The sequence below is a fragment of the Pestalotiopsis fici genome (genome assembly GCF_000516985.1).
Source record: "Pestalotiopsis fici W106-1 unplaced genomic scaffold PFICI_Scf_10, whole genome shotgun sequence".
Classification (NCBI taxonomy): Eukaryota; Fungi; Ascomycota; class Sordariomycetes; order Amphisphaeriales; family Sporocadaceae; genus Pestalotiopsis; species Pestalotiopsis fici.
In genome coordinates this window covers 918318-943755 of record NW_006917100.1, presented here as the reverse complement: position 1 = coordinate 943755, position 25438 = coordinate 918318, and the positions used below count along the sequence as shown (strand labels likewise).

Here is a 25438-nt window from a genome sequence, read left to right as displayed (position 1 = left end):
AGGTCGATGGGCAATTGTGTCCATCATTTCCATTGGACGCGATCCGCGGTCTTCCATAGGGAGCACTTTAAAGTGGGGAGCTGTCCGATAAGAAATTCTTATCGCAGTCAACGGTTGCGACCAGGCGCCTACTGACGTACCGGGGTACCCGTACCGATGTTATGCATGTGTATTTTTTTTTTCCTGGTCCATCTACAAAGAGTTGATGTAGCTTCGTGTTTGCTCATCCTCATACATTTCAAAAAGTTTGCAGCGTTTTCAGATCTGCACATAATCGGCCCCCGTCTATGGCGAGATTACCGCCATGATGCGACGATCAGCACAAAAGATCAGTGCCTCATTGGTGCGGCATCTTCATACCACGAATCTACCATCCCCACGACCACTGCGCTCCTTTCACCAGAGCACTTACTCGGCGCAGCCCAGAAAACGCGACTTCTTCACCTCGAATCATTTGCTTGCAAGTGTAAATACGACTGGCGAATTGACGACCTTCCCTGACCCCGTCGAAGATGGCAAGCAGGACCAGCGGCCACCTATTCCCCCGATGAAGCGGAAGCCTGCCCGATCGTCCGCTTCCAAGAAGAACCTTCGTGCCACTTCAATGGTCAAGAAATCGAAAAGGACGGAAGCGAAAAGCCCAGTCGCGGAGGTTGCCGATGATGCTAGCGACTATACACACACAATACGAGCCATCAATGTGGCCCAGTCATTCGACATGGAAATGGTGGAAGAATCCTTGAGGGGACACGGCTTCGCCATTGATCCGGACAATGCAGGCTTGGACAGCAACGCGGTTATCCATGCAAGATCATACAACAATGGCGATATATTTGTCTTTAGCTCTGGCACTGTGGTGTCCTGGTCCGTTCCTGCGGATGCGGTGACGCAAATTGCGACTCGGCAGTTACTCAACGCGGCAAACCTTCCACACGTGGCGGACCTGGAGTTTGAAGATCTGGATTTCACCACGGACGAATCGCGCGACAACAGCTTCATCAGGGAAGAGGAGGTTGTACTTGGCACACGGGATCAGTCTCTTGAGGGGCGCCTTGACGTTACCATGGCCAAGGTTGCCTTTTCCATGGGCTTGGCTCGAAGCACAAAGTTGGCAGTGCTGGAAAATAAGCTCAATGAATTTCTTGAGACGGCCAGGCCTGTCGCTCGAACACTTGCAGGCGGTTCCGAACTACCACAGAACCACAAGACGGTTCTCAAATATCTGGGCGAGATTCTCGGTCTCAGATCTCAGCTGAACCATTACTCGGAGCTGACCGACGACTTGCCAGACATTTTTTGGGACAAGGATTCCAAAATCGAGAACTACTACAACAATATCAGCAGGATTCTCGACGTCAATCCCAGAATCCGGCAGCTCAATGCTAGAATCGACTATGCATACGAGACTGTCAGTGTCATGAGGGAAATGTCTAGCGAAAAGAGAGGCCATCGGCTAGAGTGGATCATTATTGTCCTCATTTCTGTAGAAGTCTTGTTTGAGCTGAGAAGGATATACCGTGAGGAGTTTCAGGGAAATGGTATTGAAAAAGGCGCTGAGCGAGCGTGAATGGAGAGAGAGAGAAAGAAAGATTCTTAAACTGTAACCAATGATACCCAACTCTTTCCTCTACTGGATCTGAATTGACCACCTTTTCTGTTATATGATTCGATATACTAGTCAATAAAGTAAAAGAGTCCAATCATAGTATGTTAAGTAATGGTGATTGCATATATAGCCGGTATTTAGCTTGCATCCAGCATAATGAGTGTATATGTACTCTGGACATGCATACAAAGGGATTGCATACCACCAAAATATGAAAGGTAGTGAGTACATGGTAGTTTTTGCGGACCCACATCTTTGAATACTTGCGCCCGCCGTTTGCGTTCCTGCATTCTTTTGTTGTTCTGGTCGCGGTTTAAGGAATGGAAAGAGCGCCGCCTCCCCCACCTTCCCTCATTGGCTGCAATCCCAGTCGAATTATTAGTAGTGCCGAACAAACTCAATTTTGAATTGACTTTCGCCCATTATCGTGTATTCTCACTCGTCTCAAAACAACTAGTGAGTTTTTATTGGAATGAGGGCCAAGTCTTGATTTTATTTTTGGGGGGAGACTCTTTAATCAAGTTCTCAGTTCCTGTTCGCCAAATTACATTTGATCCAACAAAATATTCAACACGCGCGATATCCTCGACAACATCCCATGTCGTGTCTGGACCAGGGCGACTCATTGCAAAATTTGCCCCAAAATCGCGATCAAAGAAAGTGCTGCGCGTCAGCGATACAGATCCAGTCTGGATTGTGACATCTTGGGGGTGCCAGAGCGATTGCATCTGAATTTTGAGTTGGGGTTTTATGACTTGTTGCCCATTGTTCCTCTAAAAAGCGTGCCTGCTCTATTCTGCTAGGGGGGGAAATGGCAACCAGGTGAACGCGTTGAAGAACACAATTGCCACAATCACCAAGTCACCACTTCTATCGACAATGCATAGAGCACTTCGGTTGAGTAGTGGCGGGAACCTATTGGCAAGTCTGGACTCCTCATGGTAGTCTTGATAATTCACGAGAAGATGGCCGCGGATCAAGATTTCTCGCTTCGCCCATCTACTTCAGATGGGCACCCCGACATGTGGACCAAGTTCGGCGATTCTTTTCTTTACGAGGACGGGACGACCACTCCAGAAGGGCTCATGAACATGAGTCAATCACCGCGTCTATCGGAGTTCTCCTTTGGGATTCCGGACATGGAGACATCGCGCACAGCGAGCCCAGCGACCCTTTTGGCGAACACCAGTGAGGAGGATGTATCGCAAGATCATCCTATACTAGAGCACCACAGATCTCCAACACCCAGCCAAAGTTTAGCAGAGGAATTCAATGAGGCCAAAGCGGTGCCAGCATCCAGCAACATAATTGTTGACCTACCACAGTCAACCTTGATACACCCACGGTCAGCATACTCCGGCTTCATTCCGAGGGCACCTTATGCGAGAGAGCACGAGGCTGTCTCTGCGCTGCTCGATGTTCTGGACAACAAGGTGGAAGATTTCATCGAGATCGGTCTGACAGATTTCACCATCTACCTTGATAGTGCGATCTACCCAATTGAGTTACGGCCTCTCAACCAGCTCGCCACACGTGCAGCAGGCGATGAGTTCTACTTTGACGGTATTCTCCACCATGGCCATCAGAAATATTTTGTCAAGAAAATCCCCTTTCGCGAGCTGCCCATTGGTAACTATTGCGACAGCCAGGAACACTCTGTCAACGATCAAATCTGGATCCGATCTGTGCACAATCGAAAGAAAGAGGTCTACTATAAGCTGGAAAAGCCATCGCCAGAATACGAGAGATACTGGGTACCATTTCTTTGGGTCGTGGATCTAGCGAAGCATGTTGTTGATTACTGCTTGCATCTCCAACAAAAGAGGCAAAAGGCTAGTCTTCATGACTTTGGCTCCGATTTTGCTGCCTTTATCAACACCAGGCATTCCCACTCAGAAGCCTTTCAAAGATGGTACGCAATGCATGGGTCTGCTGACTTTCGTACTGCAGTGGCTGCAAATATTGACTTCATCTGGAAAGAAGCACTTGGCTTGCCACATCCAGAGCGTAAAATCGCTAGTTGGCACATTTTCTGGCATGAAGTCAGGGGAAATTACTATACACCAATCAAACCTTTACCTGGCAACAATGTCACAACGATCCCAAAGACGATTGTCACTCCTTACGTTTTCGACCTTTTCAGCCATATGGGCTTCGATACCATAATGAAGGCAGCAACAACAAGCCATGACGTCCAAAGGGATCATATCCGTCAGGTCAAAGCCACAGATGGCAACAGACTTGTGTTGCACCAAGGGCAAAATAGGTTCAGAGGCCGCAAGGATTTTCTGGCGAGTATCGAGGTCGGCAATGTCATTTCAACCCCACCCGATGACCGCAGTACGGGAACCAAATGGAAGAGAGAGACTTCAAAGCACCATGGACCAGATTATGTATGGTATGGCATGGTTCAAAAGGTACATGTCTCCAAGACCGGCCATAGATCCTATGATGTGATCTGGATGTACCAGTCCAGGGATACCCCCTGTGCCTTGATGAAATATCCTTGGTCAAACGAGTTATTTCTATCAGACACATGTACGTGTGAGACCGCTCGCATCGACGAAGATGACGTGTTAGCTACCCATCGCGTGGCTTGGTTTGGTGACCCTGCCTCGACCGCCACCAACGAACTATTTGTGAGGCAGACGTATCTAGCAGCAGAGAGATGCTGGGTTGCACTATCAAAGGACCACCTAGTGTGCAATCATCAGAAAAAGGGCAGACATCGAAGCTCGCAGACAAGGTACAGTCGCGGAGACACAGTTCTTGTGAAGCTTCCAAAGTCTGCTCGCTTAGAGCCCTTCATCATCGAAAGGCTATATAAGGAAGGAGAAAAGAGATGGGCCAGACTTCGCACACTTCTTCGGCGCCAAGAAATGGGACAGCGAGAAAGTTATCCACCAAACGAACTCGTCTACTCTGATCAGCTCGTCGAGATCGATTCTAAGCGGATTGTCCGACACTGCTTGGTCAGAGCATTCCTTCCTAGCGATTCAATCCCTTCCCCGTACAGCCGAGGAGGAACCGGAGATGCATTCTATTTCACAACCCGGCAGCTTGATGGTGATTTTGATGAACTTGAAGCCTTGGATGACACACATTTATTGGAGTTTAGGCAAGGTTTTCTTCCTGAAGATATTGTCACAACACAAAAGCTTTGTGGTTTGGATTTGTTTTGTGGAGGCGGAAATTTCGGTCGGGGCATCGAGGATGGCGGTGGCGTTGAAATGAAGTGGGCGAATGACATATCTCCCAACGCTATACACTCGTATATGGCCAATTGTGCGCCAGGCACGTGCAAACCATTTCTGGGCTCGATTGATGATCTTCTTGACCGAGCTCTTGCCGGAGATCCGGAAGTGCCGCGCCCAGGAGATATTGGCCTCATTTCTGGCGGCTCGCCATGCCAAGGCTTCTCTCGGCTGACCTCAGCAAGTGGCCAGAAGAGTATGAAGCAGTGGAAGAACCGGTCGCTAGTGGCGTCTTTCGCATCATTCGTTGATCACTTTAGGCCGCAGTTTGGGCTTCTTGAGAATGTTTCTTCCATGATCAAGACGGGCGACAAGCGAGACGAGTGTTTCTTTTCTCAACTTGTTTGCTGTATCGTCGGCCTTGGCTATCAGGTTCGAATCATATATGCCGATGCATGGTCTTACGGAGCGCCGCAATCAAGATCCCGTGTGTTCCTCATTTTTGCTGCTCTGGGAGTAAAAATGCCCAAGGCCCCTCCAGCGACTCATTCTCATCCTCCTGGTACGAAAATTGGAACTTTGGGCAAGATGTCAAACGAGCAACCATTTGGCGAGAGAGTTCACGCGCCAACGCCGTTCGAATTCATCAGTGCTTCAGCGGCTACTCAAGATTTGCCCAACATTCAGGATGGGAAAGTCGGTATCTGCGTTCCATTCCCTGATCACCGAGTCTCGGTGGGCGTCACTACACGGACCAGAGTCCAATTCCGTTATATTCCCATGCGTCCCTTTGGCATGGGTTACGATAAAGCCCGATACGGCTATTATGAAAAAGGAAAGCATGCCCCAGGCACCATATCAAATGAGACTCGCGACAGCTTCTTCCCTAAACCAACAGAGTTTCGTCTACAGCCAGGAACCAAGGGCTGGAGTCGGGTTCATCCCCATGGGTTGTTCCGAACTGTTGTAACCGCATGTGGACCGACAGACCGCCACGTGGGTCAAGTCAGTCACTGGTCACAGGACCGTCCCTTGTCTGTGATGGAGGTTCGTAGGGCTCAAGGCTTCTTAGACCACGAAGTGATTACGGGTACGCCTCGCCAACAGTGGTACATTGTTGGCAACAGTGTAGCACGGCAAGTTGCTCTCGCTCTAGGTCTAGCCATTCGAGAGGCTTGGTTCGGTTCCCTATTCGATAACAGCTCAGCAGCCGATGAAGTTGAGGTAAACGACGTACCCGACATTATTGAAATGTTTCCAGAGACAGAGACACAGTTGCCGGCTCACCAAGAATTACCGGATAGCGCAGAGACTTCGAGCAGAACAAGACTCGATATATTCTCGGATGCGAATGAAGATTGCATTTCAACTTCCGGCACGGGCATTGACGATATAGTCGTCCACCATTCAGTAATTGTTGAGTTGAATGGGCGAAAACGGGACAGTAGGAGCGGAGTTTCGGGGAAAAGATTTGCTAAAAGACTGCGTTTTAATTCTGATGCCGCATAGCACAGCGGTGAGCATTGGGCGGGCAGGTCTTGAGTGAAATGCATTGTTCTTGAAGATACCCATATTAGTTAGTCGCTACTATATCAAACAATGGTTCTGGATGGCAGAACCCGATGAGAGACACAATAAAACTGCATAGAATAATCCTGAACTAGTTTGTTTCGTTCCATGAAAACACCAGTCTCGCATGGCAAATCATCTTGGTATTCGGCAGCAGGACTATATCTAAACCATGGAAACGGGACAAAGAGTACTCCTGGTTGCCTCCAAGGTTGTTGCCGTGAGTACGGGGCTCGACAGTGGCCAATCCGATCAGCAGGACTCGACCAGGATTCCCCATATTCCAGAATGAAACGTCCTCCAATAGCATCCACCAAACGCCCGGCATTTTTTATTAATATCAGGATAGTCATGGCAAGAAACCCTGTAGCAAAGCATGAATGAAAGCCAGAAAAAGAAAGTCCCTAATTGAGGGGGAAATAGACACCCAAATTTCTAACAAAACTCCCACCAACCACGTGCACAAGCGCAAACATCCCCATTGTATCCTCTCCCGTGGCTAGCACAGCCCTGGATATGTCTGAGGTCATCAAAATCTCTTTCAAGCCGTGGGGACAATCATTGATTACCGAAGTAGCTTCAAGGTCCCTGGCGCCGCGTGCCATTGTAGTATTAACCCCTTTCATCGCCACAAAACGGGGTGTGCTCTCCTTGGCCCAAAATGGGATTCTACCATTCATTCGAGAGATACTGAGCACGCCATTCGTGCAAACATGATTGTTTGACTCGTCATTACAAAACGCCAAGCCGGCGTTTGCTTTGCGATGGTGGTACATGATAAACATCGCATAGGAAAAGGAATCAACAGTCCACGCAATATCTCTTGGCACTCGAACAAGAAAGAAGCTTTTGTACAAGCTTCCTTGGCAAACGTCTTGAACATATAAAGCAATAATTCCTCGACTCTTGGCGCTATATTGGAAGATGATCTGGGCACGCAAGGTCTTGTCGCAGTAAAACAACTATCCCTTACCCTTTTATCCTTGGCACGGCCATAGTCAATTTTTTCATTTGCAAAATCAATGTCGATCATTCTCGGTGCTCTGCTTGGCCTGGCGGCCGCGGCCTCGGCTGCCACGACGAATACCAATCTGCAAACCGCGTTCCCCGCGTCGTCGGGGACAAGTGCCTTGGCAGCGGTCAAGACGATTGCCGCCGGGGCGACCTTTGACGGGGGCATGTACCAGTGGGATCGAAGCCCTAGCACTTGTAATGAACAAGCCGAGGGCGGCGATTCTGATGCTGTCTTCCTCCTAGAGGATGGGGCTGTTTTGAGCAATGCTATCATTGGTAGGTATTCTAAACATTATGGACTGATGCTCCCTTACCTTATCTAGGTAGACATGCTAGGGAGTGTATATATATACTGACCTATTGGCACAGGCCCGAACAATGGCGAGGGTGTCCACTGCTTGGGTACCTGCACTCTGAACAATGTGTACGTCGTCCTTCCCCACCCCTTTTCAATATCAATTGCAGTATTTTTAACCCGAGTAAACATAATTAGCTGGTGGACCGACGTTTGCGAGGACGCGGCAACCTTCAAGGGCACCTCGTCGTCGGGCATCTCGTACGTCAACGGCGGCGGCGCCCGCAACGCCGAGGACAAGGTGCTCCAGCACAATGGCGCCGGCACCGTGGCCGTCAAGAACTTTTGGGCCGACACGGTGGGCAAGGTCTACCGCTCGTGCGGCAACTGCGACAGCCAGTACGCGCGGCACAGCACCTTTAATAACATCTACGTCACGGGCGCCGACGTGGTGGCTGGCGTCAATGGTAACTATGGCGATACCACGTACATATATAGCAGTTGCGTGGATGGCGCCATCTGCTGGGAGTACGAGGGCAATGATAGTGGTGCTGAACCGTCCAAGACGGCTAGTGGACCTACGGGTACAGCGTGCACCACGGCGAGTATCAAGACTAGCTGTTGAGCGTCTCCAGGAAAGGACTCATGTAAAGTATCTATTTTTGTGTACTGTAACAATTCAATATTTCAGCAGTGTTACATAAGCTTTAGCTCCTAGGTATGATGTAACGTCCTTTGGATATTCGACTGGCCATAGCCTTCCTTTATAATCTTAGTACCCTGGTAGATACTTGTCCTCAGCTCCGAGCTGGGGTTTTTCTCTCTTCTTTTTCTCTTTTCCTTTGGGAGACCAAAGCTGACATCCTTTATTTCCGCCGGCGCAGTTTCCGAAATAATAAAGCTGCGAGTATTTTTTACATTGGGGCCAAATGCCGACTGCCTCCTTACTGAATATGATGCCAGTGGCTAGGTAGTATTCACTTGGATCGTGAGCCCAAATTGTGGGGGCTGTGACCGCATCAACCTCTTTTCAAAACTGGGTTGAGCGTCCCCCAATTGCCCTGTATGTGCTTGATGAACATGACTTTGCGATCTGAATGGTTCGTAGTGCGATTACCCCTGTTTCCACGCCGCCCGTATGCGTGATGAGCAGTTTGGTTCAAAAGATACAGCATGCACCCTGATTGGTGTTCATAAACGCTGGACGGCGCATGCTAAATATATTGGAGATTGAGATTGGGGGCAGTCAATGCGGTTGTCGTCACTACGGTTGCCTCATCCTCACTGGCTAATTGAGTTAAGGCGGCTCGTTGCGAACCATTGCGAAATCCTACGCACACATCAAGAATTGGTAATTATTCATATGAAAGCTTTTCTGCAATCAACCGTAATACTTCATATCTAGAAGCATCGCATTGCTCATTTGTATCTCGAGATCCATTCATTAGCTCGACGGATAGTTGTCGCCACGGAAATAACTAGGTCGACGATTTCTCTCGCCGTTGCAGATATCAATTGGTGATTTTGAGGTCTTATTCAGAAGAGTATCCTTCCGCAACATGTGGCAGCCCAAAGTATCGTACGCGCTGGAGCGAGAATATCCACACAAGTGGTTCGCTTGGACGGCGATTCTCGGCGGGATCGCGTTGACTGCAATATTCTCAACAATCAACGTGGCGGTGACAGGATATAATCTCAAGTGTGTCTCGGTTTATTGTACTTCAAGGGGAATGAATGCTGACCGCATCACCCAGGGTCGTTTATACAACGGATTTCAACGAGACTATCTCAACAAAACACTGGTTCGACCGCAGCCCTTTCAACCTCATGGACAGAGTACCTAGACGAGTCGATTCTATATTTGCTTGCCGTAAAGCTAAACTTAATGGCAGCCTTCTACAAAGTGTGAGCCTGCGTCACTTCAGGTTGGTCAATGTAAACACACCATAAATTACTGCCGTCGTGTGAGAATCCAAGCTGATTGGTGATTCAGCAATGTACACAGATAAACTTGCTTTGAACAACGAGCTGGAATGGGCCAAGCAGCGAGATATTGGGTCCGAGAATGACACCACAGCTCCAGTCCTTGTCTACTCAAGCAATCCTCTACAAAACTGTACCCTAAATGGGATTGAAATGCTCATTGAGAGTCTGGAAGATCGGACCGCCGTATCTGTAGCACGAGCCGCATGGAACCCGTCGTTATCTGTATGTATACCCATTCTGTCAATTGGGCTGCATTCAAGAGGCTCTCTTGCATTGTCCAAAATTGATATGTTACTAGGGGGTTGTGATATGCCAAACAGTTCATGAATCGACACTCACGACATTCCAGCTTCGTGCCAATTTTGATCCAACCGCGACGTGGCCCGTTCTGCAGGTGAACCAATCCAGTGATCCTTCGTTGTGGTGGTCATGGGCACTTTTGTACGTGGCCAAAGTCCGAAATAACCCGCACATTCCTTCCTTTGTCGGGGATACTGACATGTCCAAGGAAATATCACGGTGTCGACGCCGCTTCTGTACTTGACTCAATCTCACATGTGGAACATGAATCCAGTGTTCTTATGAAGGGCTGGCAAGGCAGGTTGCGAAAAAGCAATTTCACCATGGGAAGCCCAGCTGACACGGTGCAACTATTTAGCTTTCCACAGGAATGATTCTTGCCATGATATAACCAGCAGTGACTTCTTCACCTGGTCATCGTTCATATATCTCAAGAGCGGCCGCGAAGTATTTAACTCGGAGCAAAGTGTGACAAAATGGACGGAATCGGGCGCCTATCCAAACATGTCCATCCAGGACGACGCCTTTGCGAAATCTTTCTATTCTTTCATCATGTCTGACCTCGGCCAGAATATGTCGACACTGGCGAGCGATCCTGAAGTTTTACAATTGTATACCAAAGACTTCCAGCCGAATCATAGCTATGGTACGCTCAGTTGGGACTACGCAAAAAGTAGCTTTGACAATCTGACCAGCCACGGCATGTCTCGTGAGCTGGGGGTGCGGCCCTCGACGTTTTACGTGCAATACATATGCCAAGTGCCAGAGTTGAAATCGACGGGATCGCTGATAGTGGCCATAATCCTTGCCGACCTGGTTTTCCTGACGACGGCCTGGTCGGCTCTGAAGCTCATCACCACGTGGAGGCTTGAGAGAAAGGACAAGGCGGCAATGTATTGTGCTGGATGTGTACGGTCATTTGCGCGGAACGGGTACGAGCTTCAAAGTCTCGCCACGCCCAACAAGAAATCGCAGACACGATTGCCACAAGAGAGTCACACCACATTCGACACATCGTCGTTACGAAATCGAGTGCGTGGTCAATTTCAGTCTGTAATGAATGGGGAGTCTGAGGGCGTACGATCTGTGTCTTGGTGAACATGGCTATACATACTACTTGTTTTATTACAGGCTGGCTGCTGGCTATAGCGTGTTAGTGCCCCATTTATAAAGCTTGAGAGTGAGTGAGTGCGCAAACCCTCAATTGATGTAATCGGAAAAGAATATGATACGTTGCCATTTTTTGGGCTTTGCAGATATGCAGTATCTAAAATCCAACGCATGATGTTTTCAAGTCTTTTGTATCATATTTTGTTGACCACAAATTGTTGAGATGCAGCAAGCCGGATATGAGCGAAATCGCTATCTCTCGGGCAAATGGTGGGCGAGGTCTTCGGTTTTCGGCCCCCTCTCCGCAGCAGCTGGGTTGGCTTTTCCGGGCGGCCCATCGCCGCCTATAATCGGAATTCCCTTTCGGCACGTCGGGGCGATTAGAGCTAGGATATCCGAAATATCATGATCACTTCAATGTCCATTCGTGAGGTTTAATTACAAGCAAATCATTTCTTGGCTTTATCCATTCTAATAGCGAGCAGCTTGTATTCATCCATGATGGCGGCACCACCAGCAATCCAAAAACGGCCACCCTTCTCCACCCTCCCCCTCGATCCCGAGGGGCCTCCGGGCAACGCCTGGGGACTATACGGGCACAATGACAAGCTTGGCGCGCTCAACATGCTGACGCCGGCGGTCGTGGCGGCGGCTGCGCGGGACGAGATTCGGACGGGCGAGCGCGTGTCGCTCGACTGGTCCCTGGACAAGCCATCATACCCGAGTTTTGACCGGCCGTCGTTTGGCTGGGCCATGACCAACCGGGCGCATCCCAACGGCGAGTTGCGCACCGTGAATGACGATCATTTGAATTTCAATACCCAGGGAAGCTCGCAGTGGGATGGTTTCAGACACTATGGTGAGCTGGGCTGTTGTTTGAATGCTACCTGAACTCGGGGCGTGCTGACCAGGAACTGAAAAGGGTACCAAAAAGCCAAAAAGTACTATGGTGGACATACCCAGGACGAGCTTGACGATCCATCAGCGATTGGCATCGATGCCTGGGTTGAAAAGGGAGGCATTGTGAGCCGTGGTGTTTTGCTAGACTATGTCGCCTTCTGCTCTCGGCACTCGCTGCCCCTGTCGGCGCTCACCTCGTCCTCGATCCCGCTCGCGCACCTGCAGCAGATGGCCGCCGAGGCGCATCTAGAGCTTCGGGACGGCGATGTCCTCTTTATCCGCTCGGGCTTCACGGCCGCCTACGACCAGCTGAGCATGGCCGAGCAAAAGGCGATTCCGCAGCGCCCGTCTCCGGATTTCCTCGGCGTCGAGCCTACCGCTGAAGTCCTGCGCTGGATCTGGGAGTCTGGCTTTGTGGCTGTCGCTGGCGACATGCCGAGTTTTGAAAGGGCGCCCATTGCTGGTCCCCACACGGCGCTGGGTCTCGCCTGGAAGGGCGAGAAGTGGGAAGAAGAGATGCAGGGAGGTGGACTACTTCATCAATGGCTCTTGGGCGGCTGGGGATTGCCGATTGGGGAAATGTTTGATCTTGAGGCACTGGCTAGGAAATGCGAGGAATTGGGTAGGTGGTCATTCTTTGTCAGTTCCGTCCCATTAAAGGTATGACTCCTCCAAGACGACAACCATGCACGCCAGGTTACTGATTTATTCTAGGTCCCAGGCGGCGTGGCTAGTCCACCGAACGCTGTCGCGATTTTCTAAGTCCTGCAAGCCAAGTATTGAGCGGATATTTAGTGTTAGGCATTTTGTATCATTCATTTTCTAGAGATACCTAGTGATCATGTATCACCATTCGCGAATCTCTCCTCCGGGACCAATAAACCCAGGGCTTACCCAAGCCGAGGCGTCCTTGGACAGCCGACGTACCTCTTCCTCGTCAATCTCAATGCCGAGGCCGGGGCCTTTGAGAATATTAATGTAGCCTTTATCCACCTTCCAGACTTCAGGATTAGTATGGTAGCTCGTCAGATCTTGTCCAGTGCTGTTGTAATGAATGCCGAGACTCATTTCCTGAATCGCAAAGTTTGGGCACGTCAAGTCGACCTGCACGCATGCAGCCAGAGCAATGGGACCCAAGGGGCAGTGGGGAGCCAGGGCAACATCGTAGGCCTCGGCCATGGCAGCGATTCTGCGCAGTTCAGATATGCCACCAACGTGACAGACGTCGGGCTGCAAGATATCCACGACGCCCTTTTCCAGAAACGGGCGAACGTCCCATCTGCTGTGGAGACGCTCCCCCAGCGCAATCGGGATACTTGTCAGTTTTGATAGTGTCTCGATTCCGCCAATATGTTCAGAAAGCAGCGGCTCTTCAATGAACATTGGTGAGTGCGGTTCGAGCTTCTTGGCCAGTTGCTTGGCCATGGGCAGGTGGACGCGGCCGTGAAAGTCGACGCCGGCATCCATTCCCAAGGCCCTGACGGCTTTCACCCTCTCGACGCAGTCGTCCAAGGCAGATGGAGAGTCCAGCCAGCCTAGGTCTTCGGTTCCGTTCATTTTGACGGAGAGGAAACCCTGCTCCTGTCGAGCTTTCCTGTGACTTTGTTAGTGGATGCATGGGCTGCATGCATGTACACTTTGTAGGGAACTCACGCCTGTACCTCGACATCGCCAGGTCTGTCCCCTCCAATCCAGGCATAGACTTTCAGCGTATCCCTGACCTTTCCGCCCAAAAGTTGATAGATGGGTACGCCGAGTTTGCGTGCTATCATTACCAGTCAATAGACTTCCAGTATGCATCAATGTCTCGAGTCTCACCTTTGAGATCCCAGAGAGCTATATCGATGCCCGACAGAGCACTCATGAAGACTGGCCCTCCGCGGTAGAAAGTTGTGCGCCACGACATTTGCCATATGTGCTCGATATCACTGTTCATAAACAAATAAGCCAATGCCATTTTTCATTCTGGGTACTGTGTGCTTCGACATTGGTCATGATTTGGAAGCATTTGGGAATTGCGTTACGCACTCGGCTTCAAATCCTCTGTAGCGTTCAAACCATGCATCGAGGCATCCCTCTACGGCCTGGGTATGGCCTTCTAGTGACGCCTCGCCCCAGCCAACATTGCCATCCTCGTCGACTATTTTCACAAATAACCAACGAGGTGGTACGCGGAAATACTCCATTGAAGCAATCTTCCCCATGTTGGCAAGTCTGAATGATCGAAACGCTGGGGATTGTGTCTTTCAAAGATTTTGTCACGGTCAGCACAAGAGCTCAAGTGTGCTCAAACTTCAAAAGTAGACACTTGGTTTTGTTTTTTTATTCGTCGTTTGTCTACACCCAGTCACGAGAGTTAAATCGTCAATGTTTGGTGGTCTGGCTACACTACTGGGTCTCCGTACACTACCCCGCGGGATACGTGGGGGCAAGTCATCGGGGGCCTCATCGGGGACGAACTTCGGAAATGCTCGCTCGGTTCGGCTCGCCAATTGACTCTCAGAGAATTCGAGCCTTGGCGGGCCGTTGCATCTAATATACCTCATGATGCGTTAGGTAAATCTGAATCAGGCCACTCTGAGCCATGTACGTTTTTTGGTTACTTGATTTTAGGCCTCGAGTCTTCCGTTTTATCTAGTTAGAGCTCCAGCCAGCTCCCCTCCAGGTGATTCAGCGGGCCCCATCACGAAAGCTGCGTAGCTGAGGGGTTTCGGGGTATAGCCGGCCGAAACCACTCACGTGCCGACTGAATAGACCCATCATGGAGGCACCGTATTCGCAGTGACATGGAATCACGACATATTGATTGTGACAAAGTAAAATCCCTTTCTTTGGACATTTGAATTGATCCTTTACTTTCACCATCGATCTTTTTTGGTTTCCTTTGGAGTGACTGTTGCATATATCACAAATCTCACAATGGCTTCCGTCTCAAGTCCGCCCACGGGCGTCTACGTCCCCGTCCCCACCTTCTTCGCGCCGGCGCCAGGTGAGCTCCAGCCAAAGGTCGACATCAAGACGCAGACCGAGCACGGCGTGTTCCTGGCCAAGAATGGCATCCGGGGCCTGGTGCTCCTGGGCTCCACGGGCGAGGCCATTCACCTGTCCCGCAGCGAGAGAAAGGATCTCGTCGCCGGCGTCAAGCAGGGGCTCGAGGCCGCCGGCTACAAGGACTATCCCATCATGGCCGGTGTGCTCACCAATGGCGTCGACGAGACGCTCGAGTGGTTGCGCGACTACAAGGAGGCCGGAGCCCAGTGGGGTCTGGTCCTCGTCCCTGGTTACTTTGGCACTGCTGCCAACCAGGAGAATATCAAGGAGTGGTACACTCTAATCGCAGACAACAGCCCTATCCCCATTTTAATGTAGGATTTCCAGCCCGGGCATTTGAATACGGCACATTGGCTAATTGGAGACAGATACAATTACCCTGGCGTTACAAACCAGGTTGTCGTTGCTCCCGAGACATACACAGCCTTGGCGCAACACCCCAACATTGTAGGATGCAAAATGTGAGTCTGAGAACTGTAGCCCACAGTAGAGAGGGCACAACTAATGTCAAACCAAAAGGTCGCACGGAAATGTATCGCATCACGTCCAAGTTGCGCTGGACCCAGAGATTGACCACAAAAAGTTCAAGGTCTACAGTGGTTTCGGCCAGCAGCTCGGACCCATTGTGCACTTTGGCGCCGCCGGAGTCATTGACGGCATGGCGGCCTGGTACCCCAAGACGGTGGTCCGGCTCATGGATCTGGCCGAGAAGCGGCCCGTGGACCAGGCCGCGCTCGACGAGGCCCAGAAGCTGCAGTTTGCCGTGAGCAGGGCGCAGGAGTTTATTGGCAAGTTTGGCATCCTCGGCATCAAGGAGGCCGTCCACCGGGTTGCTGGCTTTGGCAACCCTGATGTGGCGCGTCTGCCGCTCAAGGGCAGACTGCCCGAGGCGGATTGGGCAAAGTGGCACCCGCTTTTGCTTGGGGGTGTCGAGAAGCTGGAAGCATCACTATAGATATTCACACTTGAAACGCATAAAATACCAAGTTTGTAATCATCTTGCATAGATTATTCCGTGCACTCCAATAGCCCCTACAGCAAGAAAACAATGACAATTCAACTACTTGAAATCATGTTGGGTATCCTACGCGCTAATTCGTCTATATGAGAAGAAGGTCTCAAACATGCGATCCTTCTGGCCGGGAGTGAACTCAGAAGTGCTGGAATAAAATGATGTTAGTCATGGCAATTGTGGACTGTGGTAGCCATTGCAGGTGGCGTCCTATAGACGAATATCACTTACCAGGTGTCATTGGTGTAGGACATGAAATTATAGATCGGGTCCAGTCCAGCCACATCCGGGCACGTATCCGACTGCGCGGGACAATCATAGACGATCCCAGTAGCCGGAGTGTCGGCAACAAAATCGCCCGGCTCGTTGCAACCACCGGCAAAGGTGTGGTTCAAGCCGAACCAGTGGCCCGTCTCGTGGATCGCGACATGGCCGTAATAGTACCCGTCCAGCGTCGCATTGTCGGCCGGCACGCCGGGCATGCTCAAGGCGCTAATCTCGCATAGATCGGTATAAAAGGCCTCGTCGCCCGGCTGCGGCAGAGCTCCGGCCACCGTTGTCGGGAACGTGCAGTACCCAGAGGCGCCGGGCGACCAAGGCGCAAAGAAGTAGAGGTTGAGATCATCGTAGCCGCCCTTGCGCGTGCTGTTGAAAAAGGCCTTTTGCTCCTCGGGATAGTTATTCCAGGCCGTGCCGTTGAAGACCAGCCAACCCGCGCCGGCCAGGTCGTCGACGATGCTCTCGGTGGACACCAGCGTCAGAGTGATATTGTAGTCGGCATAGGTGTCGCGCAGGATTTCCCACTGCGCAGCAATGATCTCGTCGGTCACAAGATTAGCATAATCTGTCGTGCTGGTGATGTGAAAGTGCACGTCGACGGCGATCTCTGATGGCAGGGCACTGGCTTTCGGTTGGCTTGTGGCTGCGATGCGTGAGAGACCCCATGATTGGGCGGTACCCTCCTCATCACCAACCAGGCATCGCGCGCGAGTCGCCAAGACCTGGTCAACGCCAGCAAAGATGACGGCGAGTGCAAAGGACCTCATGTTATCGATTCCAAAAATTCAAGGTTGACGTCTGAAGCGGTTGCTCATTGTCTGCAAAGCACAGTCAGAGCGCCATATCTTTTACTTATACTTGTTTCTCTATCGTCAAGTTATCTTTGTTCGTTTTGATTATATCCGTATTCTAATGGTTAGCGAGGGCTGCCCCTGGTCAGTCGCATTGAGATCGCTCCACTTTCCTCGTATTTTTATGATATTTGCTCAAAATGGCAGGTCGACTAGGGTCAAGAGCAGCTTGGAGTCGCATAGTGCCAAGACATGAATACGGCATCCGTGCCGAGACTTTTGAGCAGATACTACACCCATGTATGAATTGATGCTGATTGGTCTCGTCATTCAATAACGCAAACTCACGAGTCGACTGTATAATACGATGTTGCAACTCCCGGCCACGTTGAAGCTCATTGGTTGAAAATTGCGGAGTTTAGTATCGCCATCCAGATGAGTTGTGAGATTAGACGTTGATGAGAGCTCTTCGGCTTCAGTAGAATGAACTACGCATGTCAAGTCTTGTCACTGTAAGTACCATCAAGAACGTCGTTTATCATCATACAGGACAACGTAAGAGACCAAGGCGACGAAGTGATTGATTTTAAATCTAGCTTGAAACAGGCTAGGGTCCGAATATCATAATAGCTTTTGTGTCAAAACCAGCCCCGTCTTTGTGCCATGTGCATTCTGCTTACAACTGTCCAGAAGCCTTGATGGAAACGGTTCCCTTGGTCTTGCCGGTATTGTCGAGAGACACTTCCTCCATCTTCTGGATAATGTCCTGGCCGCTGGCAACCTCGCCAAAGACGACGTGCTTGCCGTCGAGGTGAGGAGTGGGGACAAAGGTGATGAAGAATTGCGAGCCGTTGGTGTTCTTGCCGGCGTTGGCCATGCTCAGCAGATTGGGCTTGTTGTGCTTGTGGTTGAAGTTCTCGTCCTCGAACTTCTCACCGTAGATGGACTTGCCACCGGTTCCCTGTTTTTTACAGTCAGTAACGGTTTTTATCAGTGGGCGAGGCAATTGGGTCTTTTGGGGTGGGGGTTGGGTTTGAGCGTACGTTACCACGGGTAAAGTCACCGCCCTGGGCCATGAACTTGGCAATGACACGGTGGAAGTCACTTCCAGCATAGCCGTAGCCCTTCTCGCCGGTGCAGAGAGCTCTGAAGTTCTCGGTTGTCTTGGGCACATCGTCATACAGGTCAAAGACGATACGTCCCCAGTCCTCTTGAGCACCCGAAGCTTCAAAAAAGGTCAGTCACGGCTGGCTGTCATGAGGAGGCAATCGAGGACCTACGGCTCTTGTAACCGATGTCGAAATATGTTTGAACCTGTCACAGTATGTTACGTCAGTGACTAGCTCTAGCTAGATTCAAACGGAGCTTGTGTTGGAACAGAAAGCTGATCAATTACCATTTTGACGATTCGTCTGTCCTCTTTCTCAAGGTAGGATGTTGGCTTCTGTGTGCAAGTTCTGATTGGATGTTGTTATGGTGTTGAGTTGAAGTTTAGAAGTTGGCAAACGATGGGAAGAAAGTCACCCTTAAGATCTGAGACAGGCGACTTCCAGGTTTATGGCATGAGCCCCACGATAGCTCCGTGCAAGCTCTCTGCAAGGTTCCTTCCTTGCGTACCTTTTTTGCTTTAGGGTTTCTTTTGCTCCTTCTAAGATCGCCAGACAACCAAACATGCTTCACCTGTGCCTTGGCCCACAAGTCGGTGAGCAGATCGCCTTGCATTTGGCCATGAGATTGGCCAGAATCAGTGGTACGCCCATGCAGGTCAGAGACAAATGCTGTGAGGCGGGAACTTTTTTTGACATCATCTCGCCCCGCCCGCCGTGCCCGCGCGGGGCCGCCATTGCTTAGGCCATTGCTGCTTTGAGGGGTATTTAGCAGGTACGCAGCTTGTAGTATATGTTAGGGCTGCAGCTGCTTCAGGCGGGAGGCAATCGCATGTCTTTGCGGAGGGCAACTTTTCCAGATCATTCCACGGAAGGTGAGGTAGATCGGAGAAGGCCAACCAGAACTCATTCATGACACCAGCACGTCCTTGCACACGTCCGCGTTGGACGGCTCTGATGAGAGACAGTGGCAAGCAACAGGCAAGTCCTGTCTGCTTCCCTTTTGCAAACTGGCATAGTCGATCAGGGGCAAGCGGAGGGCAAGCGGGGTTGAACTAGGACGTTAAACAGCTGGAAGGCTAGGTACCTCACCCTACGGTGGGTACGTATAATGTATGAATAATTTCAATGTTGACAGCATGTAGGCTTTACTTACAGACCAGTTGTTTTTCCTCCCACAACTTCAATTAGTATGATGATATTCAGTCCCAATGAATTCAGAAAATTCTTAAGTCAATAAACAAAAAAAAACCCTTTTTAATTTTTTTTTTTTTTCCCACAGCCATTGCCGATGATTTCATCTTTTCATCAGTCGCTGAATGCCTGGATTGTTGCGCACTAAGCATCTCAGCAAATGTGTCACGACGCACATGGTCGGCAATCAACTTGATCCCATGTGGTACTCACCATGCAAGCATCCTAGACTTGACAGCGCAGCAAAGGTCCGTATGCATGCTGGTTCCCTACTCAACAATTTATGCAAATCGAAATTTTTGTGGTGAGAGTCTTTCCGGCAACTCCGGGTAGTTGGGACTACTAGCATTTGCGAAATGATTAGCCACGCTCGTAACTACTTGAACCTTGATCTGTAGACATCTGTGGAAATCTCAAAATTGCTCGAGTCAAATTAATTTGAATGTAGCAAGAATATGACCACCGTACACGACACAAAAAGCCTTTAGAATTTAAATTTCTAAAATTCCTCATTGTGGAAGACCTCCCTCAGGATCCTGGATAAACTGTATAGTCCAGTGCTACAGCATTCCTTCAGTTTTCCCCGCAACAACCCCGCACTCCGGCAAGACCCCCAGGTGCGGATTTCAGCACTGAGAGTACCCAACGCCAATGACCCCACTAGAGGTCAACGTGCTCTCCGTGTGTCAGAAATTGACCTACGAGGTCTATCGTAGCTGTCCACGAAGGAAACACAATGATGACTATGATGAATCCTCAACGTACAATTGCTATTTTGAGGGACACCCCTTCTGCGATTTGATTAGGAACACACAAGTCATTCATGAGAGTCTTGAGTTAGGATGGCCAGTCTATGCTGTGGTGACCATGTCGGCTTTGGTTGTCTGAATTTGCGGATTTCCTTGACATCAGCTAGCTTCTTTTTGGACGACTTCGGTTTATATAGGGCGTTCCGTCGTCAGAAGCACATCTGAGAGGAGTTTGTCCGCAATTGCTCTGGCATAATGGGGTGCTTGACAGGTATAGTTCTGCCAAGGCCGCTTCTAGTGTTGGCAGGATCCTCAGCTAGGTAGCCGCACCAAGTCGATTAGGCTACCTGTGCCTACTGCTTAAAGACCACTTACTCGATTGTTGCGACTCCAGACACTGATGGTGACGCACTCATGTTACACTGCTTTCATCTGGCATGTCGCGAACGTCCGAGATACGAATGAGGAACAAATGCAGCACCGCTGGCAACGGGCGAGAGCAAGATGCAATCTCGGCGACGAGAGCGTTTCAATGCTGGCCGATTCCCGTCTGGGAACCCCAAGATGATATTGCTCCTTGACGACGAATCTTGAGACGAATCCAAAAGTTTAGATGTCTGGTCAAATCAATGAACACCGGGAAACTGCAATTCCAGATTTGTCTAAAAATGTTTTGCGAAATCGGCAATGTTCTCTTGTAGGAGAATCTCAAACCCTCTCCGCCAATTTCAACTACAAAGAAAGTTGCCATGTAAGCAAGCTCATCAATACGCTTTATTAGCTTCAACTCGTCCTAGCGCCCTCTTATTGATTAGATTGTCCCTCAAAAAGAGCAATTCTACGCCTCCGTTTTTATTTACCCTTACACCGACAGGCTCCTCAAAAGGTGCCATTGTCTCAATGCCCACTGTTGTATTAGACGTGGCCGCTACTCCGGGAGGCTGTGAGTGAAGGCCCAACAGCAGAAGCTCGGCAAGCGTATCCCACGATCTCCCAACACTGCCCGTGACAAAGGTATACAGAAGGTGTATGATCACCACGAAAGCATATATGGACAAGACTATCAAAGACAGGATAACCGGAACCCTGGAGCTGTCATAACCATAGCCGTGGAGGTAGGTCTCCACCTCGAGATGGTAGAGGCTCTCGGGATCGCTCCAATTACTGGTTGTGTAGAAGAAGACATCGTTGTGCTTGGAAAGAATGTCCTCATTCGAATCGAGGTAAGCTTTCGCCGCATCGTACTGTGTCTGGGACATATCGAGCCATTCGAGAGGTTGACCCCAGCACAAGGAGGGGCAATCTTTCCACCCTACGGGTTGCGGACCAAAAGCATGATGTGGAATCGGGGCGGCATTTGCCAAGGCCAGAGCAAAGACCTTTTCCGTCTGCATATCAGTAACATGTGATTGACTTTCCAGAAAGATGTCGACCACCCTTGAAGCCCAATCGGCAGGAATCTTGATCGGTTGGTAGCCGAACTGTTGCCTGTCCGCGGGAAGCAATTCAGAGTTGATCACTATTTCCGAGTTCCGATCTGCAGCCGAATTCATGTTCGTCTTTAACCAGACGGCGTCGATAGTGCAAGTGTCGACAGTGTGATTCTGGCTGAGGGGATCTGTCACTGGTCGAGATCCCCTCGCCATCAGTATGGAGTGGTTGGATGCTTGTAAGGGTGCGGCGAACCAAGCGATGCCGTATTCCATTCCATCGTTGTCAGGGCCAGCCGAGTACATGATCTCGTCAAGGTCTGCAAATGTGATGTTTGTAACCTCCGGACCTATATCACCGAATGCTGCATAATCTTCTTTCCAAATTTTGCTCCAGTACCTTGACTGACATATTACTTTCACATACGTTTGGAAGGTAGTTGTCCTCAGGGAATCCTTGATCGGTATTGCGTATATGGACTTCAATGATTTTCCGACGATATGCCAGTTCGGAAAATGCATAGCCATTGATACCAGAGTCGCTCCTAGGGTCCCGACGTACCAGCCTCGGTCTTCGGAGGTCGGACCACTGGAAGAGTCTGAAGGGGGCAAAACTGGTGTGTTAGCAGCGGACGGCATTATACGGCCCATATTGTACTGATCGATGAACTTGAAGTCTTGATCCCGATTTTGGAGAAGCTGATACAATGCGTCTCGAAAAGCACCTTCATTCCTGTACGAGTCTCAGCAAGAACAGCCCAACATGACTGCGGGAATGAGTAAGTGCTCCTACTTGAGGTTTCCCCCCTGCAAGTGGACTTGCTCGGGAAATATGGTTGCTTGTCCATCTAACAGCTGAAGGTAGCGCCCAGTTACATAGTCTATCGGCCTCGGAATCAGTAAAACAGCAATGGACGGTCCGACTAGCGATGCCAAGATGATCAAAGCTGCTATTACCAGCCCGATGACAAGTCTTTGCCCTATGCGGGCATGTTTAGAGACAAGGCCTCCCCAGAATTCCAACGACCATAGGTACGCGACATCGTTCACGCTGTAAGGTCCTAGTAGGCTTCCCAAAGGCAGACCGCTATCTCCGAATAATTGGGAGCGAATGAAGCTCATCAAGATCATTCCCAGAGAAGTCTGCATCAGGATTTCCAAGGCCTTAGCAGCAAACTGGAGGGTTGTGAGCACCGTACTCGATGCGTCGCCCCAGTACCACGATTTGATGTTGATCACGATAAAGGCCACGACGACGCTCAGCGGGACCAAGTGGATAACAGACTGGATTAGAGCCACCCCGCGGTCGTGATACAGAGCGACTTTAGGTTTTTCTCTGGGATGGAGCCAGTATCTGAGGACATGCAGGCGAAACAATCGAATGGCGATCTGAACATAATATAGGATTGTGTATAGGAGCCGTCTTCTGAAGGATGGCGCACCGCTCTTGATGAGTGCTGGCTCCATGAGTACCAATCAGGCTTTATCCGCGATTTGTATCAATTGATAAATGCGAAAATATCCTGCGACTGATGACGGGGAGCTGGAAAGTTGATCAAATAAAAAGAGCCACGTCTAGTTCTAGCTTAGAGAGCACGAGGCTCTGATGGCTGAGCCGAAGACTTGCAGTGGGGGCTGACCGCGGCACCTTGTATGCCCGGTGCTAAGCCACGGCCAATACATGTAGGTTGCCGTATTTCTTTCGAACCACCGTAATGGTGGACGAGGTTGCACGGGGCTCTCTCTGTACGACCGTTGCGGCAGGCTCAGCCGTCGCCGGGAGACCTGGACCAATGATTGAGTGAACCAAGGCAGTTTTTCCATCTTCGGCGAATTTGTTGTCTTACAGAAAGGGCGAAATTCTGCTCGTACCGAGATAGGCTGAATTGTGCTCCTGAAAAGGTTGAGTCGAAGGCGAAGCTTGTAATATCTTTAGAGATTGAAGATTTTCCTCAAATGGCAGCAGACTGCAGAATAGCATATTTTGTGATTCTTTGTTGTGTTACTTCGTCTGCAGGGATGCCTCCAGAATCTGAGTCATGCTGTGACCATCCATATCTCCTGATCTGGTCGCTATGGCTTCAGCACTGCGGCAGTGTGCTGCTGCAGAAGAAATACGTCCTTCGTTAGAAAGTTGGTGAATGCGACGGCGTAGTCAGTATTTCGAAGGCCAAAAGAGCCTGGGTTATGGGGCCTCCTAGCTGCGTCCTTCAGCACAAAGCCAATATAGTTGGGCCGATCTCGCAATCACTGATCCTGGTACTTCATCTTCTCAACTCTTAGCATTTTGCAGATGAACACGAAGGTGGCATTGGATACTCATGAAGACAAAAATATGCCTGCACTTTAGAATGCTTGTTACACTAAAATTAACCTAATCAGGAGGCGCGTTGTAGAAAGGCGATAGCCTTGCGTAAAGATTGGTATCCGTGGACCTTCTCGCCCTCGGTTGATTCCACGTCAGTTGTCCCAGATTTGCCATCAAAGCCATGCTCAGCATCGTCGGGTGCCTCTAGATCCACATGGACGCCAGCATTACGCAGTCTCTCTGCCGCCTCAAGACTATGCTCTACCGGCACAGCAGAGTCATTGTGGCCGTGGAGAAGAAAGGTCTGTGGAAGCTTAGATAATTTATGGGTGCCGGCAAAGGCAAGCGGGAACAGGTCGCGGTGCGCCTCTGAAATGGCGCTGGGACCTTGTTCGGCGACCAGGCGGCCGAGGCCTTTGATGCCCGTCATGTAGTCGAGGAAGACCGCGTCCACATGCAGTGCAGAAACAAGATCGAATCGTGGTTCATCCGCTGGATTTGCTGCTACTGGGTTGGCGGATATTGCCTTGCGGGTGTCTCCGTCCTCATGCATTGGATACCTTGCAAGAATGGACGCCGTGTCAGCCGGGGGCGGTCTGCCGAACACGTTGGTTCCTGGAGTCGTGTACCGAGAGATTGTCGGATTGAGCATCCCGTAGATCAGGAGCAAGCCGGAGGGCTTTCTCTCTGCTTCCACAGCTGTAGTCAGAGCTAGATACCCTCCAGCGCTGGAGCCTGCCATGAGGACGGATGCGATTTTGCAGTCTAGCTCTCGGGCAAGATTTGACAAGACCCATGCATAGGCGTCGCAGGCATCTTCTACTGAGGCCTGCGCTGTCGACTCGGGTATCAAGCGGTAGTCTGGAGTGACAAAGATCCAGCCGCGCGAGGTAGCCGCCTTGACGAGCCAGTGAGGGATAAAGGCATAGCGGTCGCCAACAACCAAAAAGCCACCGTGATAATGAAGCAGAACGGTTCGCGGCAATTCCGACACGCCTGCGGGGTACAGAATGTCCAATTTTATGTCACCGGCTGATGTGGATTTGTAGACGACAGTCTTGGAGTGGTAGCCTTCGAGACTAGAGAGAATGGACGGATCCATGATGAATAATGGTGGCCGACGAAGATGCTATGAATACTACAATCGCTGTGTTGTCTTGGGGTATCAAATGTGATCGGATCGGGTGTGCCGGGATTCTCAGACTGATGTCGCCGTAGCTTCGGTGCCCCGCATTGCGGGATGGGGTCACTAATACTCGCTATAACGAAACATCAATAATGCCGCGAAGTGGAACCGGCTTTTCGTAGCAGCTCGGGGCGCCATGACATTTTTGCAATTGTATAGTATCATTCAGTCATTCGAGTAGATGAAAATGTTGCGCCTATGGAATACATGTAAGTCGGAAGTCTGATTCGACTTCAAATTGTCATTCTGCTTGTGAAAGACTTGACCTAGATGCGTACGGTAATTCTTCAACCAATTTCCCAGCCGTATCGTCCAGCTCCCTGTCTTTGGTCGTGTTTGGAACGACAACCCAGTCTAT

General features: G+C 50.3%; 11 protein-coding genes across 11 annotated transcripts; 6 read left to right on the top strand and 5 right to left on the bottom strand.

The window, feature by feature from the left end:
- Window positions 1-304: 304 nt before the first annotated feature.
- On the top strand, window positions 305-1567 carry PFICI_12536 (uncharacterized protein; the record flags this gene model as incomplete). Its single annotated transcript, XM_007841117.1, has 1 exon — window positions 305-1567. One exon carries the CDS (start codon window positions 305-307, stop codon window positions 1565-1567), a length of 1263 nt encoding a protein of 420 aa, XP_007839308.1.
- A 1004-nt stretch (window positions 1568-2571) lies between these two features.
- PFICI_12535 (uncharacterized protein) lies at window positions 2572-6309 on the top strand (the record flags this gene model as incomplete). Its single annotated transcript, XM_007841116.1, has 1 exon — window positions 2572-6309. One exon carries the CDS (start codon window positions 2572-2574, stop codon window positions 6307-6309), a length of 3738 nt encoding a protein of 1245 aa, XP_007839307.1.
- A 1082-nt stretch (window positions 6310-7391) lies between these two features.
- On the top strand, window positions 7392-8303 carry PFICI_12534 (uncharacterized protein; the record flags this gene model as incomplete). The annotated part of the gene is made up of 3 exons (XM_007841115.1): window positions 7392-7659; window positions 7753-7807; window positions 7877-8303. The coding sequence occupies 3 exons, from the start codon at window positions 7392-7394 to the stop codon at window positions 8301-8303; spliced, it is 750 nt and encodes a 249-aa protein (XP_007839306.1).
- Window positions 8304-10468: 2165 nt separating this feature from the next.
- Window positions 10469-11062, top strand: PFICI_12533 (uncharacterized protein; the record flags this gene model as incomplete). The annotated part of the gene is made up of 1 exon (XM_007841114.1): window positions 10469-11062. One exon carries the CDS (start codon window positions 10469-10471, stop codon window positions 11060-11062), a length of 594 nt encoding a protein of 197 aa, XP_007839305.1.
- Window positions 11063-11575: 513 nt separating this feature from the next.
- Window positions 11576-12736, top strand: PFICI_12532 (uncharacterized protein; the record flags this gene model as incomplete). The annotated part of the gene is made up of 3 exons (XM_007841113.1): window positions 11576-11933; window positions 11997-12634; window positions 12689-12736. The coding sequence occupies 3 exons, from the start codon at window positions 11576-11578 to the stop codon at window positions 12734-12736; spliced, it is 1044 nt and encodes a 347-aa protein (XP_007839304.1).
- Window positions 12737-12820: 84 nt separating this feature from the next.
- On the bottom strand, window positions 12821-14178 carry PFICI_12531 (uncharacterized protein; the record flags this gene model as incomplete). The annotated part of the gene is made up of 4 exons (XM_007841112.1): window positions 12821-13568; window positions 13628-13739; window positions 13793-13902; window positions 14003-14178. The coding sequence occupies 4 exons, from the start codon at window positions 14176-14178 to the stop codon at window positions 12821-12823; spliced, it is 1146 nt and encodes a 381-aa protein (XP_007839303.1).
- Window positions 14179-14893: 715 nt separating this feature from the next.
- PFICI_12530 (uncharacterized protein) lies at window positions 14894-15980 on the top strand (the record flags this gene model as incomplete). Its single annotated transcript, XM_007841111.1, has 3 exons — window positions 14894-15339; window positions 15394-15486; window positions 15545-15980. 3 exons carry the CDS (start codon window positions 14894-14896, stop codon window positions 15978-15980), a joined length of 975 nt encoding a protein of 324 aa, XP_007839302.1.
- Window positions 15981-16109: 129 nt separating this feature from the next.
- PFICI_12529 (uncharacterized protein) lies at window positions 16110-17083 on the bottom strand (the record flags this gene model as incomplete). The annotated part of the gene is made up of 2 exons (XM_007841110.1): window positions 16110-16185; window positions 16269-17083. The coding sequence occupies 2 exons, from the start codon at window positions 17081-17083 to the stop codon at window positions 16110-16112; spliced, it is 891 nt and encodes a 296-aa protein (XP_007839301.1).
- A 700-nt stretch (window positions 17084-17783) lies between these two features.
- Window positions 17784-18506, bottom strand: PFICI_12528 (Peptidyl-prolyl cis-trans isomerase; the record flags this gene model as incomplete). Its single annotated transcript, XM_007841109.1, has 4 exons — window positions 17784-18068; window positions 18151-18332; window positions 18388-18421; window positions 18504-18506. 4 exons carry the CDS (start codon window positions 18504-18506, stop codon window positions 17784-17786), a joined length of 504 nt encoding a protein of 167 aa, XP_007839300.1.
- Window positions 18507-20939: 2433 nt separating this feature from the next.
- On the bottom strand, window positions 20940-23053 carry PFICI_12527 (uncharacterized protein; the record flags this gene model as incomplete). The annotated part of the gene is made up of 3 exons (XM_007841108.1): window positions 20940-20957; window positions 21023-22319; window positions 22380-23053. The coding sequence occupies 3 exons, from the start codon at window positions 23051-23053 to the stop codon at window positions 20940-20942; spliced, it is 1989 nt and encodes a 662-aa protein (XP_007839299.1).
- Window positions 23054-23964: 911 nt separating this feature from the next.
- On the bottom strand, window positions 23965-24996 carry PFICI_12526 (uncharacterized protein; the record flags this gene model as incomplete). The annotated part of the gene is made up of 1 exon (XM_007841107.1): window positions 23965-24996. One exon carries the CDS (start codon window positions 24994-24996, stop codon window positions 23965-23967), a length of 1032 nt encoding a protein of 343 aa, XP_007839298.1.
- Window positions 24997-25438: the final 442 nt, after the last annotated feature.